General features: G+C 39.3%; 1 protein-coding gene and 1 long non-coding RNA gene across 4 annotated transcripts in view; one reads left to right on the top strand and one right to left on the bottom strand.

Moving 5' to 3' along the window:
* The window catches only part of CDH5 (cadherin 5), a 46029-nt gene that overhangs the window by 24424 nt on the left and 3287 nt on the right, over positions 1 to 18318 (top strand). For all 3 annotated transcript variants that reach the window (XM_031950332.1, XM_031950333.1, XM_031950334.1), the window contains exons 3-11: positions 4201 to 4495; positions 6081 to 6197; positions 7933 to 8097; positions 9230 to 9417; positions 10455 to 10705; positions 13013 to 13155; positions 13761 to 13888; positions 16222 to 16330; positions 17998 to 18243. In XM_031950332.1, the coding sequence (XP_031806192.1) occupies positions 4201 to 4495; positions 6081 to 6197; positions 7933 to 8097; positions 9230 to 9417; positions 10455 to 10705; positions 13013 to 13155; positions 13761 to 13888; positions 16222 to 16330; positions 17998 to 18243 (1642 nt within the window). The remainder of the gene's footprint in view (positions 1 to 4200; positions 4496 to 6080; positions 6198 to 7932; positions 8098 to 9229; positions 9418 to 10454; positions 10706 to 13012; positions 13156 to 13760; positions 13889 to 16221; positions 16331 to 17997; positions 18244 to 18318) is intronic.
* On the bottom strand, positions 1965 to 18190 carry LOC116421339. The gene is made up of 3 exons (XR_004231661.1): positions 17991 to 18190; positions 5439 to 5537; positions 1965 to 2570 (listed from the first exon to the last, which is right to left on the bottom strand). It is a non-coding gene; the product is annotated as an uncharacterized LOC116421339 (long non-coding RNA).

Raw genomic sequence — 18318 nt, 5'->3', positions numbered from 1 at the left:
CTCAGTTTCCTATTGTATAAAGTGAGGGAATAATATTCTAGGAAGTCATCTAGATATACCTGATTAATTTGCAAAATGAGGAAACAGACCCATGGGGTTGGGATTGACCCCAGCTTAAAGAGATGGTAAAATTCAAATCCAGGTCTTCTGGCTAGAGAGCTAATGCTCTGTTCATAGTGCCAATCTGGTCATTTCTAAGATGTTTTCCAAGCCTCAGTGTGAGGACACTAAGAGAAACACTGAGAAAATCCTAAGAAAAATCATCATTAATACTGAAGCTGTTCCATTTGAGGTCCAATTATAGAAAACACAATCTCAGGATTAGAAGGGATCTCAAAAGAAATCTACATCTGGACAGGAATTCCCTCTGCAACATCCTTGACAAGTTTTATCCTTTGCTTGAAGGCCTCCATGATATAGAATTTGCTACTTAACCCTTCAGAAAGCCCCAACACATTTTGGAATCTATCTCATTGTTAGGAAGTTTTTCCTTATTAAACCACCAAGGGGCTGTGTGGCACAATTAAATGACCCCTTTCAATGAGGAGATCCCAGGTACCTGCATCCCTTTACACATCTGGACAGTTATTCACCCTCTCAGTGGCAGGGGATATCCAAGAAGAACGTGGCTATTATAGAGTCGCTACATCTAACCCCAACTTTCCCAAATTGTTTTTGCTACTTCTTTAGTCTAAGGGTATGGATCATGTGAATATATCTAGTTAAAATCTTGGCTTAAGCAAACTCTTCCCAATGGGAAAATCTCTGTCCTCCACTCTGGTCTGTTATATGTCAGTGAACCTTAATTATGTGAATGTCATGAAGGAATCAACTAACTTACCCTTCATCACTCATGACCAAGGAAATGCAGGAAATATAGTTGACATGCATTAAAACAAAGACCACACAAGTTATATATGCCTGTAATTCTTTCCAGTCTCTTACTGATCTGTGGAAAACACTGCAAACTCAAGAATTCCCAGATACCATTCAGCTACATAAATTCCCTATCAGTCAGTCCCAGCAGTTGTGAACAAATATTCTCCAATGTGATCCCATTCCTAATTTCCAGCACAGTCAATAGTTGTCAGTTGAGAGAATGGATGATGCAACAGCTGTCTTTGGCCCCTTCTCAAGGGAAGCCAACAGGAATCTGAATTCAAACACTGAGTTCTCTTTCAGATCATCATCCGAGGAGATACCCCAAGCCTCTTGGGCCTTATAAGCTACCTTATAAGTTCTCCTGACCAAAGAAATAGATTTTTTTACAGAAAAAGTTCCTCAGGAACCAAAGCAGGCTCTCTCTGCATCTCAGAGACCATCTTTCTTCATCACCTAAGGTCCATTTCCATGTCATTTCTGCCCCTTACCTTTTAGCTTCTTTTTGTATCAGCCAAAGCTTTATAGATAGGGCTGACTTTTGGAATACAAGGTTCATGGCTCTTCAGATGAGACAAAGATAAAACTCACACTATAATTACATCAAGGTAAAAATCAGCTGCCCTGTAATTTCTATCCATTGCTTCTGATTCTGTTCTTTGGAACCAAGTACAAGATGAATCCTTCTTTTGTGTGACAGCTCTTCAAATTTTTGTAAAAAAAAGCTATCCCCTTTCTCCCCCATCCCCTTAAGTCTTCTCTCCTGGCTAAGTATCCCTGAAATAGTTCCTTCAATTAATCCTTCTATAGAATCAGCTTCTCACAATTCTACTCTCCCATTCCCATTTTGCTGTGATCTAGCTGTCCTCCTAATATCAGGAATCTTTTGCTGCTGTTCAGTCACGTCCAACTCTTTGTGACTCTATTTGCAGCTTTTTTAGCAAAAAATACTTGAGTAATTTGTCTTTTCCTTCTCCAGATCATTTCTCAGATTAGGAAACTGAGGCAGAGTTAAGTAGTTTGCCCATAATCACATAGCTAGTGAATGTCTGAGGCCAGATTTGAAGTCAAGAAGACGAATCTTCTTAATTCCAGATCCAGTACTCTATCCATTGTGAGCACCTTTGTGAGGCATCTAGAAGAGTATATATTATTTCAATATAGATCTATTTGAGACAAAATACATTAAGTTGTAACTTCCCTTATGCTGGACACTGTCTCTAAACCTTAGGCTCATAGGGTTTTTTGGAGGGGAGAGGTGAGATGTGGGTAATATCATGCTGTTAACTCATATTGAACTTTTGCTAATCTAATTATTACATTTATTATTACTATGGCTGTTTCCTCCTCAGGAGACCTTGACTCCCGTCCAACAAAAGGCCCAATGGTCAAATTCTTTCTCTCAGTTCCTTCACTGTTACCAAAACTAAGGAAGAAGTGAGGGGGGGCACAGCAGGATAAGGTAGAATCAATTAGTGTCATGTGTGACTCATATCACATGGAAAAGGACTTTCTCATCTGTTTTTGCAGCCAGCCAGGGTGGGCCCATTAGTTCCACAAAGCAGATGATCACTGAAAGTTAGATCACATCTAATTCACTGCATGGACTTTCTAAACAATAGGATGCACTGGTCTTCAAGGCTCAGCTCAGGTGCCATCATCTCCAAGTCACCTTCTTCATTTTCCCCTAGCTGGAAGAGATCAAATGAGATAGTATTTGTAAATGCCCTTACCACACTACCTGGCACATAATAGATACTTAATAAATGTCTTTCCACCCCTCCCTACCCCCAATACTCCTATAATACTTTTTTTTGACTCTCTTCTTTTCCCCATGGGGCGTGGGATCATAGCTTCACAGATGTAGAACTAAAAGAAAAGGCCTCAGATATTATCTAGGGCAGGTATTCTTAACCTACCAACCATGAACTTTTGCTTTTTAATATTCTAATAACTATTTCATTACAATTGGTTTCCTTTTCAATTCTGTGTCTTTTGCTTTGTGAAATTAAAAATATTACTCTGAAAAAGGGACCACAGACTGGTGATAGTCAAGGAGGTCCATGACACAAAACCTAGTCTGAGCCCTTTCCCTCCCATTCCAGCTTCCCTTTTGCCCCAGTGGGAAATGACTTACCCAAAATCACACAGCTGATATTTACCAGAGTTGAAATTCAAATAAGGGTCAGCTAGATCCAGAGTTCCACAATCTATCCTCTGGACCTCTCTATTCTCTTCTGTATAATACTTCCTACCCATACATCATATCCTCCAATTGGATTATAAGCTCCTTAAAAGCAAGGATAGTGTCATTTTATTCTAATTTTAATAGCTCTGATTCACTGGAAGTTTTTCCTTCTAACAAGCTGAAATTCACCTCCCTGAGACTTACATCCATTCTCCTAACTATAATCTAGGGCCAAGTAAAATAGGTCTGTTTCCTCTCCAATATAATAATCCTTCAAGTCAATTTACTATATATTGGTTGAATATCTATTGTTTGCCCAGATCCACAATGGCCTCTCTTTGTGGGGTGAGATATGAAGAATTTAGGCCCATCACTCCCAGGAATATGTTTTCCCCAAGCCTTTGGTGTAAATGCGCCTTTTCATTAGTGGTATTCTGGCTATTTATTTTATGACTCCAGACCCAATTTGCATATTCTAATTAAAAAGCTCTATTGACTCTACATCTTTAATAAGAACAATCAGTCAAGCTGACACATTTTCTGTTTCGAGAATAAGTATCCATATTTTATCTGTTCATCCTTTCCTGAAGGGATGGAGATGGAGCTAGGAATACAAGTGGGGGTGGATTGGGGAAGGGGATGGGGAATGGGAAAGTGATTGGGTTTCAAAAAAAGAATGTGAATATCTTCTGGCTGTGGGAATTGAGAGGAGAGAAAAAAAATCATTTTTATCTGTAGAGGATTAAATCAGGGAAAGCAGGTGGTATGTGAATTGGATTTTGAATGACAAAAAGTAATTTTCATAGGGATGTCATAGGATTTAGAGCTGGAAAAGATCAATTGCTTATCTTACAAAGGAGTAAACTAAGGCCCAGAAAAGATAAATAACTGGGCCAATGTCACAGCTAGTTAAGTAGCAGGGTTCAAAATTCAGAAATCAAAAAAGATTTCTGATTCCATGTCGACTTCTTTTAATTCTGCCAAGTTGGGAAGGGCAAAAAGGAGGGGAGATTTGAAGACATAGAGTAAATGAAGATTAACTAATAAGAAAACACAGAAGGTAACAATTTTGCACGGAAATAGAAACAATCCCTTCCCCATCAATTTTAAGTGCCCTCATTTTTTTTCTTTAGATCACATCAAGTGTGAACAGGAAAAATGCCAGGTATGTTCTCAAAGGGCCTGAAGCCGGTGAAGGGAAACTCTTTCAAGTCCATGCACAGAATGGAGATGTGTATGCTTTTGAGAGGCTGGATCGGGAAAAGAAATCGGAGTATTACCTCACTGCATACATTGTGGACAAAGATACCAACGAGAATCTGGAGCCGCCCTCCAACTTCACAATCAAAGTTCATGACGTGAATGATAACGCTCCTGAATTTGCACAGAGAGTTTTCAACGGCTCAGTGCCAGAAATGTCAGCTGTTGGTACGTGCCAGGGAGACAGCATTCAGCTGCCATTCCAACAAACATTGAGCATCCCTGCCCTGTCAGTACTGGCCTGGACATCACCAGCCATCTGGGCCCTTCAACTGTAGCTATTGAGAGCACAGTGGAAATGGGTCCAAGATTGGGGTTTATATCCTACTACCCCAGTTCCCTACAACACATCTTCACACACAGGAAGACTTTCTGTCTCACACTCCCTGATCAAGGTCTGCCCTGGAACAGACTAAACTCTAACTCTAACCATAGATTAAACCCTAATCCTGGCCACAGACCAAGTCCCTAACTGAGTCCTAATGCTAACATGGCCACAAACCCCTAACTGTAACCACAGACTGAGTGCTAACTCTGGCCAAAGACTGGGAAATAACCCTCCATAGTTTCCCCAGGAGGTCTGGAGAGGCTAGGGATTATCTCCACATCAAATGAGAACATGTGCCTATGACCACTAGGAGGTGCAACAGATTTAGGCTTGTAACCCAACCAAATGGATGTGGAAACCCCAAGAACCTTGTAATCATGTCCTTGAAATTAGAGTCAAGAAAAATGATTGGCTTGTGATGATGGCCACAGTCAGAAAAAGAAAACTCTAACAATGGGCTATAGTGTGAGATCTCAGTCCTATGCCAGGAAAAGTCATTCTCTCCTAAGTGGCTCTCAAAGCTGTCCTGTGCCCTCATACCATTTACAAAGGAATACAAGAAAATGCAAGGTGAAAACAACCACATGTGTTTTTGAGAAATAAGATTGGATGAGTCAGATGCAGGCTTTGATAGAATAAATGGAGACAACTGGGGATGCCCCTTTATAAAATAATGTGAGGAATAGTGAGGAGGGTGTTTTCCCACAACTCCTGCATTCTACTTTTTCTTCTGGATAGCAGACACCTCAGTAAGCACACATAAAAATTTAAACAGTCTTTTACCTTGACATTTGTCCCTATAATTTTCATTTCCCATGAGTCTGAGGATCCAGGTCTAAATCTGTCAGAACCATGACCAATATGGTCACAATGCTGCTCCATCTGTAAAGTAAAAATTGTGTCATCTGTCTCCTCTTCCTCTCAAGAGTTCCTAATAAGGGGAAATCATGGTCTTTCATCCTGAATTAGCTTTAGTTAACCTAATTAGCTTTCCTTCTCTCCCCTACCCATCCCTTAAAGAAATACAACTCCTTAGGTCTTGGATAATTTATTTTTATTTATATTTTTAAATTTTTTTTTAGCTGAAGCAATTGAGGTTAAGTGACTTGCCCAGAGTCACACACAGCTAGGAAGTGCTAAGTGTCTGAGGCCAGATTTGAACTCAGGTCCTCCTGTCTTCAGGGCTGATGCTCTATCCACTGTGCCACCTAGATGCCCCAGGTCTTAGGTGATTTAGAGTCCCTTACAGGTGGCTCCCCAAAGTCTTCTGAGAAAGGTTGCAATCCCATAGTAAATATATAAAATACTTTGCAAGCCTTAAGCACAGTAGGAACAGGAGTTACAATTATTGCTATTGTTGTAATAATTATCAGCACAAGGCTCTAACTAAAATTCTTCTAATCTATTGTTTGACTTTCCCTGTAGGAACTTCAGTCACCAGAGTCACAGCAGTGGATGCAGATGACCCCACCGTGTTGGGCCATGCCTCGGTTTCCTACAATATAATTCGTGGCAGAGAGTATTTCACCATCGATGGTTCTGGTTTGTATGACTATTAACTGCCCTCCCCTCCCATTATTCTCATGGATAAGATGGCGTATGTGTTCCCAGTTAGAAATTCCAGGTGTCCAGAAAGTAGTTGTGCTTTTGTTGTTGTTGGGGGTTTTGTTTTTCAAACAGGAGATAGATTATTCATTCAACAGCAAGTATTCAAAAGAATATATTATATATTCAAAAAAGAATATAATTAAGTGCCCACTATATACCAGTCATAGTAATAGGAGTTAGGGGGAAAGGATAATGAACAGTCCCCTGCCCTCAAGCAGCTTCTACATAAAGAAGTTTCCTTGAGAGATAACATGCAAATTCTACCATACTGCCACTACTCAGAATTCTACTCCGGGAATGACCTTCAGAGCCTTCAGAAAGGCTCATCACCCAAGGACTAAATAAGCCAGCCTCTAAGGCATGGAGGTGCTGGGATCTGTGGCAGCAGAGTAAGTGTCCACAGTTCTAGAACATTAGAACCAGAATGGTTCTTAGAAATTTTTACATGAGGTCCCAATATGAACAAAATCACAGACCCATGGAATATGGAGGTTCAGATAGCAGATATCGCTCTTAGTGACTTGTGTACAGCCAAGATGGAAAGAATATACCTTAGGCCAAGATTATGGAAGTTCCTTTCATACCCATGTTACAAGCCAAAATCGCTCCAAAGAATTATCTGCATTTGTCTGAAGCAGTGACAGCATTGTGGAGCTTCTCCTGGGGAATGATTTCCAAGACATGTTCACGTGTCTGTTAAACAATCCATTCTCATTACTGAAGTCACCTTTGTTGCCTTTACAGAAAGATTATTACAGTGACACTGTTTTTGGTCCTTCTTTTGTATCCCTCATACTTGACATACAGTAGGCACTTAATACATATTTGTTGGCTAACTGATTGACATTCTTCCAAATATCATAGAATGTTAGAACTAAAAGTGACCTTAAAAGGTGGATTAATGCAAGAAACATGGAATACAAGAGCTAAAAGTAGACCCAGCTTCTTAAACTGTGGTTCACAGCCCCATATGTGGTCTCAAAATTGAATGTGAGAGTTGCAAAATTATGATTTGTTATCAATAAATGGTTAACTTGTATACATACTTTGTATGCATATATACCCATGGTCACATCTCAGACAAAAGAGATCATGAGTAGAAAAAGTTTAACAAGCCCTGGATATGGAATGGAATAACTTGAAGCATAGAAAGTTACTACAGGAAGAGACTTTGAGACATAAAATATCATAAATTAAAGGGCCTTAAAGAGACTTTAGAGGTTTTCATGTTTCCTTTACTTTATACAACGGGGAATGGTTTGCGCAAGATGGCACAACGAGGCAAAGAGAACTTGGACAATACTGGCTAATTTGGGAAAGCCCATGGGCTGATATAAAGTCAGTCAACAAGCACTTAGTAAGCTTTTGTTACCGACTAGTCATTTTACTAAGTTGGGAATGTATGTACAAATATAAGGAAAGATAGTCCCTGTCCTCAAAAGTTTACATTCTAATAGGAAAAAAATATATATATAAAAAAATAAAAATATATAGAGAGAAGGTGCATAGGGAGGGGAAGAAGGAAAGAAAGGTAGTGTAGACAGTGGAACAGGAAATATTTAACCAATGTTCTAAAAACATATTTTGTTATTAAAAGGAATGGAGGTCACTATTTAACTCCTATTTCTCCTGCACCTTTCCCCGCCTCCCTCTTCCTTACCACATCTAGGTACCATCTTCACAGCTGTGAATAACCTGGATCGAGAAAAGCAGTCAAAGTATGAGATAGTGGTAGAAGCCAAGGATGGACCAGGGCTCCGTGGGGAGTCCAGCACAGCCACAGTAGTCATCACTCTGAGTGACATCAATGACAACTTTCCAGTCTTCACTGAAAGTGAGTTGATATTTGGAGAAACAAGAATGGGATAAGGGTTGGAAGGAAGAGGATGGAAAGAAGGTGGGCTACATAGTGTTTATTTTACTCAAACAGGACACCCTAAATTGAACTTTATTTAGCCAAGGCTGAGGAAGTTTTATCCAGTCTGTTTTTAGTTCTCAGAAACCATATACATTCTGCGTCCTAATAAGCTCCTATCTCACTCTAAGGCTATGTTCTTTCCTGACAGAGAGGGAAGGTGAGCTGTCTTAGTCTATTTCCCAAATTCCCATCCCAGACTTCACTTTTCTTCTAGAGGACTTGATCCTAACCCCAGCCCTTGACAGAACTCTAGCCTTGGACTAGGCTAGGATCAGTGAATAGAGCGCTGGGCCTAGAGCCAGGAAGACCTCAGTCAAAATCCAGCCTCAGAAACTTCCTGGCTGTGTAACTCTAGGCAGGTCCATTTGGTTCAGCCTAGTCCAAATCCTAATCCAATATCCCCAAATCCAATCCTAACCCTGGTCACAGACTATGTCATCATATGCTACTGCCCCAACACTCTTTTAAATGAATGCTTTTTGGTCCCATGGGAACCCAAACAAGAGAATGTGGGTAGATTAGTGTAACCAGGGACTGTTTGATTTCTGATTTTGTATTCCCAATCCCTAGAACATAGTAAATGCTTAATAAAACTGTTTGATGATTGATGATCCATCAACCAAGCAACAAGCATTAGCAGGACCTGCTATGTGTTAGGAACTACGATAAATTCTAGATATACAAAGACAAAAATAGAATAATGCCAGCCTTCAAAAAGTTTCTTTTCTTAGAAGACCTGAGGAATACCAAGGATGATACAGTGGGACTAGTTAGAATACTGGTGCCATCATCTATACAGCTCTTATTAGTAAAGAAAACAAGCCAAGACAAGAGAGATGTATAAATTTTGCCCAGTACTTTATGGTGCAAGAAAACAGTGCTGGGGACCTGTAAACAGGGATTACTTATACCATTAAAGCTATGTGACTTTGTTGTCTGGGACATAATTCATCCAGATTCCCTGCAAAGTAATGATCTATCTAATTAATGTAAATTAAGAGGCACAGCTCATTAACCAAACTCTCGCTAATGTTTCTTTTGTGAGCAGCAAATTATAAATTTGTGGTTCCTGAAGATATCCGAGTTGGAAGCTCCCTGGGATCCCTGACAGTCGAAGACCCTGATGAGCCCCAGAACCGGATGACCAAGTACAGCATTGTCCAGGGAGAATACAGGGACACCTTTGTCATTGAGCTCGATGCTTCCAGGAACCAAGGCATCATCAAGCCCATGAAGGTACCTGGCATATATGGAGGTGAAGCAGAAAGGGCATATGACACCTCCCTCAGTTTCCTTTTTGTAAAATGAGGAAATAATAATAGAGTCTACCTCCCAGGTTGTTGTGAGAATGAACAGATCATATTTGTAAAGTGATTTGCAAATTTTAAAGCATAACGTAAATTCTAGCTATTATTATTAGAGGGATGACATCCCTTCCAAATCTGAAAATCTATTTTTTCTGATGGATTTAGAAATGCTTCCATAGTAACCCCACCAACTTCAGCAACCAAGACTAAAGTACCGAGGTAGAGTAGAAGAAGGAATTAATTTGTTTTCTTTGGTAATCCCAACCCCAAATCTCATAAACCTACCCACTTTGCTGGAGGTATATCAGTCCACCAGTCATCAATCAACACCCAATGTGTGGGCCATGATAGGGAAGTTTAAGGCCTCAGGAAGTACAGAAACTAGTTGAGAAGACAGGATAAACACATGTGCCAAGAACATTCTTCATTCCCCTTATAAGTGTGGACAGATCCTATCCTTCTGACATCCTGCCTAACAATACAAAGGAATGGATGGAAAATGCCTATGAGGGTTCCTTTTCTGGGAGAGTGATGTCTGAGCTTGGATGACCTAGGAAGGTTTTCTGTACAAGGTAAAATATGGCCCAAATCTTGAGGGATGGGTCAGATGTATGGAGCATAAGTAATTAGGACCAAAACAATGGGCAGAAGAGGCTCTTGCTGTCCTATGTAAGCAATTGTGACTATATTGATTTAATTTTGAGGTCTCTATCTCCATGGATCAATGAGAATTCAAATCCATTTGAGTGATTTTCACATGCAAACTATTAATATCTCAATCCCCCATGACTCAAATTGGATTTTTTCCTCACAGAGGTGGGCAGAGCAGAGATTATTACCATTTCCATTTTACACATGAAAAAACAGATCCAAAAAAAAAAGAAAGGCAACTTTCCCCTGGCCACGATCCAGATCTCCCAGCTCTGAATTCATGGGTATTTCCAAGTGTTCCCTTCTCTTTCCTAGGCCCTGGATTATGAGCACATCAAAGAATATAGCTTCACCATCGAGGCAACAGACCCAACAATTAGCCTTCACTACCTGAACCACGGTCTCTCAAAGAACCTGGCTGTTGTTCATATCAATGTCACTGATGTAGATGAGCCACCAGTCTTCTCTCAACGTTTCTATCACTTCAAACTGATGGAAAATCAAAAGAAACCCTTAATTGGCTCAGTGTTAGCCAGGGACCCTGATGCAGCTCAACGGAACATTGAGTAAGATGGAACTGGTTTCTGTGGGTTTGGGAGGATATTGAAATCTGGTCCCTTGCATGATCCTTTCCAATAGTCTCACAGGATGTTAGAGATGGAAGAGTTAGTTGTTCAGTGAATAGATCCGCCAAACATATCTTAAGTAGTAATTTGATGTGCTCAAGCACTGTGCTAGGTGCTAAAAATACCAAGACTTAAAGTAAGACAGCTCCTGCCCTACAGTAGCTTACCTTCTGCCAGGGAGTTAAAATATGTTCACAGATAAATAAATGCAAAATATAGTCAAAATAAATACACAGAGATAGGAAGAGACTGAGGAGGGGCACTAAGAAGTACACGAATGCCCCCTTGGGTCCACATAGTTCCTTCATCTTCCATTTTTAGGCAGTTAATTTAGATGAAAAGTTATGAAGTCAATCACAAGCATTTTGAGCCCCTACTTAAGAAAATTCCTAATGTTTAGGGAAAAGTTTTTTTTTTTAAATCTATCTCTAGCAAACCCCTGGCATTTTTGTGGTTGAGGCAAGCTTCAGTTTGCTTGGTTGATGGATCATCAATCATCAAACAGTTTTATTAAGCATCTACTATGTTCTAGAGATTGGGAATACAAAATCAGAAATCAAACAGTCCCTGGTTACACTAATCTACCCACATTCTCTTGTTTGGGTTCCCATGGGACCAAAAAGCATTCATTTAAAAGAGTGTTGGGGCAGTACTATATGATGACATAGTCTGTGACCAGGGTTAGGATTAGATTTGGGGATATTGGATTAGGATTTGGACTAGGCTGAACCAAATGGACCTGCCTAGAGTTACACAGCCAGGCCCTTACATAAATGAATCTTATGCTAAGTCCTAAAGAATTCAAGGGATTCCAAGAAGTGGAAGTTCAGGAGGAGAATATTTCTGGGCATTGGATACAACCTGAGCAAAGGCAGGAACGCAGGAAATGAAATGTTTTCCAAGAAGCAGCAAAGGAGATCAGTTTGGCTAGAATATAAATCATGTGAGGGGCAATAATGTATAAGCCTAGAGAGTCTAGAAGTCAGAGGATGAAAGACTTAAAATGCCAAACATACACATGAAACATGAAATGTTGGAACTGAGAAGGCTTTAGAGGCTACCTGGCCCAACCATCTCATTTACAGATGAGGAATCTGAGAGCACACAAGTCATCAACAGCAGAACTGAGAATCAAACCTAGAATTGATTCCAAGTCTAATGCTCTCTAATTTGATCCATTTTCCCTTTCTTTCTCACCTTGTAACTTCCTTACCTTTAACTGCCAGAGACCTCAGGCTCCCTCCTCATTTCCCAGGACCCCTCACTGTTTGCCCCACACAATAGACAGGCCCCCATTCCATCATCTTTATCCCAAGCCTTCAGGAATCAAACAATAATGATAACTTGCATCCAGGGATATGATGGATTCAGATCATAAGGAGATTGTTAAATTTTCAGTAGAAGCACTTAACACTTCAGAAATCAGAAAACTCTACAAATCGGGGCTTGATATATTATTTTGTTGATTGCCTAGACTTAAGAAACTGTTAGTGAAGAATAAACATCAAAGTGTGTCATTCGTACTCTTGTTTTTCAAGGGAACATTTGTTAAACGTGTACCAGATTGCTCCTGCTCACATTTCTATAGTACCTGAAGGTTAGGTGGTAACTAGCTATGTGACCCTGGGCAAATCACTTAACTGTGTTTGCCTCAGTTTCCTCATCTATAAAATGAGCTGGAGAAGGAAATGGTAAGCCACTCTAGTATCTCTATCAAGGAAATCCCAAATGAGGTAAGAAAGAATAAGATAAAACTGAACAACAAAAGTTTAGAAAGTGTTTTCCTCAGAACTACCTTGTGAATTGCAAAGTGTAAATATTTTTAATTCCCATTTTGTAGAAGAGTAAACTGAGGCTAAAACAACTTGTCTTTTGGGAAGTAATTCTGCCCATGGTTAGTCAACTAGTAAATGACCTAATGAAAAAAGAGAAGTGAATCTCAAAATGAAGGAAAGACATGTCCATGGTCACAAAGTTAGTTTATAACCTATCTTGTGACCCACAAACCAGAGCTCTTTTTAATATACTATTTCTCCCCCATAAGCAGAATAATTATAGTCCCCACACAAAAGAGCAAAATCTCAAATGTCATTAATATGCAATGATAACCTGACTTGTCCCTGCTTAATTAGTAGCTATGTGTTCTTGGGAAAAGTCATTTACCTTTATTTAAGCTCAGTTGCTTTATATATACATATATAGAGTAAGAAAAATATGCTAGGAGATATCTCTTCTCCCATAATATAGGTACTCCATCCGGAAGACCAGCGATAAAGGACAATTTTTCAGAATCTCCAAGCAGGGTTACATTTCCAATGTTAAGGAATTGGACCGTGAAATCTACCCTTGGTATAATTTGACTGTTGAGGCCAAAGAGATGGATACTCGTGGTAAGATGTCAAGATGGGTGTCCCTTCTGGGGCTCCCTCCTTCTTCTTCTCTGTTTACCTCTTTCTGATAAAAGCTGGGGGTAAGACTTAACACTCACATTTCTTTTTGGTAAAGAAAGGAGAAAAGTCAACCAAAGACTGTGCAGATGGCACAGATAGGCAACCAACAAGCATTTATTGAGTGCTTGTTCTTTGCTCATTGTTGTGTGGTAATGATGTGGGACTTGTCAGAAAATCTGGATTCAAGTCCCAGATGGACAGGGAATTGTATTTCTCAAGGTTTAATTTCAGATGAGAAGTTACAGATAAGGCAACTAAGACTTCACAAGAGGAGTTAATTTGTTAAATACCACAAAGTTGGTTATTGACAGAGGTAGGGCTAGAAATCAGGACTCCTGGTTTCCCAATCCAAGATTCACTCAAGCCCATTTGGCCATGGTGACAGATGAAAGAATAAGTTATGGGCCCTTACATAAATGAATCTCAGATCATGATGATATCTCTGTGGAATGTTATTCTCTAGGTCTGACTCCCTTGAGTCAATAGTCATAAGTACCAATGAAGGAGGTATGATTTAAGGGTATTCTCATCATTTCCTTTCCCAGGGAACTACCCCACTGGCCAAGAATCCATTGTTCAAGTTCATGTGGAAATCCTAGATGAGAATGACAATGCCCCAGAGATTGCACAACCTAATGATGCCAGAGTGTGTGAAAATGCTGCCCCTGGAACAGTGAGTACCCTGGAGAGTTCCCAGCCATTATCATCCTAAGGGAACCACAGGTTTGGGGGAGGAGCATGCTTACACTCAAGTGGGAAGTAGAGTCACATCACACAAGATGTAAATTAAAAGGAACATCTCTTCTAACTTCTTCATTCAGCAGATAAGCACACTGATGCCCAGAAGAGGTCAAATCTTGCCCCAGTAACACAGATGGTTAGGAGCAAGGATCAGTACTCAAGTCTTTCAATTTCAATTCATGACTATAGGATTCTATTTTTTTTATCTATATGTACCCCTGCTGAAATAATTAGCTTGTTTTTGGCCTAGGACACACCATAATGCCCCCTTGGGTCCACATAGTTCCTTCATCTTCCATTTTTAGGCAGTTAATTTAGATGAAAAGTTATGAAGTCAATCACAAGCATTTTGAGCCCCTACTTAAGAAAATTCCTAATGTTTAGGGAAAAGTTTTTTTTTTTAAATCTATCTCTAGCAAACCCCTGGCATTTTTGTGGTTGAGGCAAGCTTCAGCTTACCAGAAATATTTGAATAATATAACATGAGACCATATTACAGAATTTTATTAAGATTATTAATTTATAGGATATATATAATAAGATTATATTATAGTATTATTATATTATAGTATAGTATTGCATTATATTATAGGATATTATAGGATTATATATTATGTTACATCATGTTACATTATATTATGTTATGTTATAGTATAGTATGTTATAGTACAGTACATTATAGTACAAAGATCTCTACTACAAGGAAGTGTTGGGAAAAGATCAGGCCTTTTATTGAGATTTCTCTCAGCCTGAGTTTTCTGCTTCATGATGTCGGTAGTCTCCTTTGTATCTCCCTTCTCTGACACAGCTAGCTTTGCTCTTCAAATATATGCCAGGATGCCATTCCTGCTCCAGCCTGTCAATCCCAATCACCTCAACTTTACATACAAAATGAGACATACTAGATGTCTCTGAAGTTCTTTCTAGGTCTGGCTTTCTATGTTCCAAGGTCCTTTCCAGATCTGACATTTATCTTTCAACTTTAACATTCTGTCTTCTGGGTTCTAACATTCTAAGCTCTGAATTCTAGGTTCTAAGCTCCCTTCCAGAGATCATACCTAGAAAAACTGAGCCACTTGACTTGACAATCTCTGGGAATCTTCATTTTTCACCTTGACCCTGACCCCAATGCAACTACCCTCTCTCCCCTTTTCCCCATTTTCATTACACACACACACACACACACACACACACACACACACACACAATATTTCTCCTTCTTTCTGTGGGAAGTATATCAGATCAACATGACCATTTCCTCTGGAAAGGGCAGTTTTCTTGATCCTTTGTGAGTTCTGAAATAACTCCCTTTCTTAGACAAAATGCTCCTATATGTTATATATTAAAATATAAACCCCTCAAAAGCAGCAATTATCTCATTTTTGAATTTATATCCCTAGCCCTTAGCATAGTGCCTGGGACACATAATGCTTTTCTTTCATTCAAGAATGAGTTGAGTAGAATATTTTAAGATTTCTCCCACCCTGACATCCCATGAATTAAAGTGAATGGACAGCAGACAGCCCCCATATCTACATATCCAAGACACATGGCACTCTTGGCTGATAACAAATGCAACAGTTCAAAAGAATAAATAGCTCCCATTTGTTTTCACTCTTTATTTGCTTTGGTGACTTATTTGTTTTCAGTACCACTAAGATAGCCACCAGGCTTAGGCACAAAATTGACATTTATTAAAAAGCTAAGAAATCTGAAAAATCCCCAGAGGCAACATTACCATTCTCTCTCACTATAAATTGCTCAACCCAGCACACAGAATGATTGGGGTAACTAGTTTCTTCTCAAAGTTGCTCTCAAGGCATAGAAACCCACAAGCCTTTAAAGGTAACAGTTAAAGAGGTTCAACTAGGAACTTCCTTTTCCCTTCTGAACTTGCCCACACTGACCCACAAAATGCCTGATCTGGACAAATGACCTAATCTTTAAATGCAAATTTATTTATGTGCAAGGGGATGAGTAAAGTGGAAGACCTATAAATATAGGATTTTTCTAGGTAAAGATCCCTCAATGTTTTGAACTCAATTCAACAACAGCAACAAATCCTAAAATTTGCCTGGGGATTGTACTTGTTCCTATGTATAGGAGTTCTCAGAGAGATACATGGTACCATACACATGTGGCCATTTGAGCTGTGGCCATAGATGCTTCATTTTCCATTACTGAGAAATCACATTTATGTACCCAGTTCACTACTCTATTACATTCAAGACTAATTCATCATTTCCTTCTTTTCAATCACCACAGTTGGTCACAAGGATCTTGGCTACAGACAAGGATATAACTCCACGGGATGTAAAGTTTAAATACTCCCTGAGTAGAGAGGACAGCAATTTCACCCTGACAGAAAATCGAGGTATTGTATCTCTATGAAAATTCTTGTTGTATGATGCTTATAATAATGCTACAATTCTACACCTCAAAATTTTTGAAGCATTTCCCATTCTTTCTAACAATTCCATCAACTCCCTCTTTCAGGCTTATGGTAGAACCATGTCACCCCCCTATTTAATATATTCCAGTGGCTCCCTATTATCTCTAAAACCAAATATAAAATGCTGTCTTTTAAGAACTTTTCTATAACGTGCCCTCTTCCTACCTTTCCCATCTTCTTACTCCTTACTCATCTCCATGTGGTGACATTGACCCCCTTGTGGTCCTTGCACAAGACATCCCATCTCCCAATTTCACTGTCCATCCCTCATGTCTGGAACTTTCTCCCTCCTCATCTCCATCCAAGTCCCTGGTTTACAGTCCTAACTAGAGTCCTCCCTTTTATAAGAAACTATCTCTGATCCTCCTTAATGCTAATATATTCTTTCTGTTGGTTTTCTCTAATTTATCCTTTCTATAGCCTATTCACACAGAGTTGTTTACATATGGTCTCCTTTAAACTGTGAGTTTCTTACAACCAGGGACTAGCTTTTGCCTCTTTTTGTATCCTCAGCACTTAGCAAAGTGCCTGGCACATAGTAGGTATTTAAATATATGTCAGCTTGCCATGTACTACAAATATTATTGTTCCTACTTCAGAGAGAAGGAAAATATAGCAGAGAAAGGTTAAGTTATTTGCACAATATCATACAATTGAAAATAGTCAGAATTTGAATCTAAGTCTCTAGTTCCAAGTCTACCATACTGTCTCACACAAAACCTAGTTTTCCAACTCAATTTAAAAGGAGAAAGTACAGTCGAGATTAACAGGCCAAGCTCTTTTATACCTTAGGACTTACAACTGGAAGAAATTTTAGGAATAATAATATCTCAGATGTATAAAATGTTTTAAGGATTTCAAAGTGTTTTATATATGTTATCTCATTTAATTTTCATGATGACCCTGTAGCATAGTGCTATCATTATGTCTGTTTTACAGATGAGGAAACTAAGGTTGGGAGAGATTAAATAAGTGACTTACCAAGGTCACATAGCTACTGTAAGATTTAAAGCAAGATGTGAACTCAGATCTGTGAGAACACTTAAAGATCATTTAGTCATTTCCAAATGTAAAACATATGGTTACGAAACTAATGTAATAAACCGGGTGTAATTTTAGAGGCTGAAAACTCAAAGTATAACTGAAAGAATGTTGGATCTGTAATAGAAAGATTTGAGTTTGAGAAGGGAAAAAAAATTGAAAAGTGAAAAGAAGGGAGAGAGAGGATAAAGGGAAGGAAAAGGAGAGGAAGGGGAAAGATAAAAAGAAAAGGAAATAGAAAGGGAAAAGGAAATAGAAGAAAGAAAAGGGAAGCATTTTTAAGAACCTACTATGCCAGCCAGCCACTATGCTAATCACTTTACAAATATTCTCTCACTTGAGTCCCAGTTCTACCATTTACTCCCTACATAACTCTGGCCTCTCTGGGACTCAGTCTTCTATATAAAATAAGAGATTGAACAAGATGATCCCTAACTTCTTTGGAAATCTGTAGATCATGTGATGGACTCACAACAATTTTGCACCAGACTCCCAGTTTATTAGCAGGTGGGTCCTGTGACCTTACCCAGATGTGCTTTACCTTTCAGACAATTCAGCCAACATCACGGTGAAATATGGTCAATTTGATCGTGAGAGAGCCAAGGTTCACTATCTTCCTGTAGTAATTTCTGACAATGGGAAACCCAGTCTTACAGGTACCACCACCCTTGTCATCACAGTCTGCAAATGCAATGACCATGGGGAACCCACATTCTGTGAAGAACCAGCCAAACAGGTTGGAGTGAGCATCCAGGCCCTTGTAGCCATCTTTCTGTGCATCCTCACCATTGTTGGTAAGTGTGAGAGTCTTGACCTCATAAAGTAGGGTCTTTATGTGGAGTAGAGAGTAGAGAGGGGTGGGGTTTTGA

This window comes from Sarcophilus harrisii, chromosome 2 (genome assembly GCF_902635505.1).
Source record: "Sarcophilus harrisii chromosome 2, mSarHar1.11, whole genome shotgun sequence".
NCBI lineage: Eukaryota > Metazoa > Chordata > Mammalia > Dasyuromorphia > Dasyuridae > Sarcophilus > Sarcophilus harrisii.
This window is presented reverse-complemented; position numbering and strand designations above follow the sequence as displayed.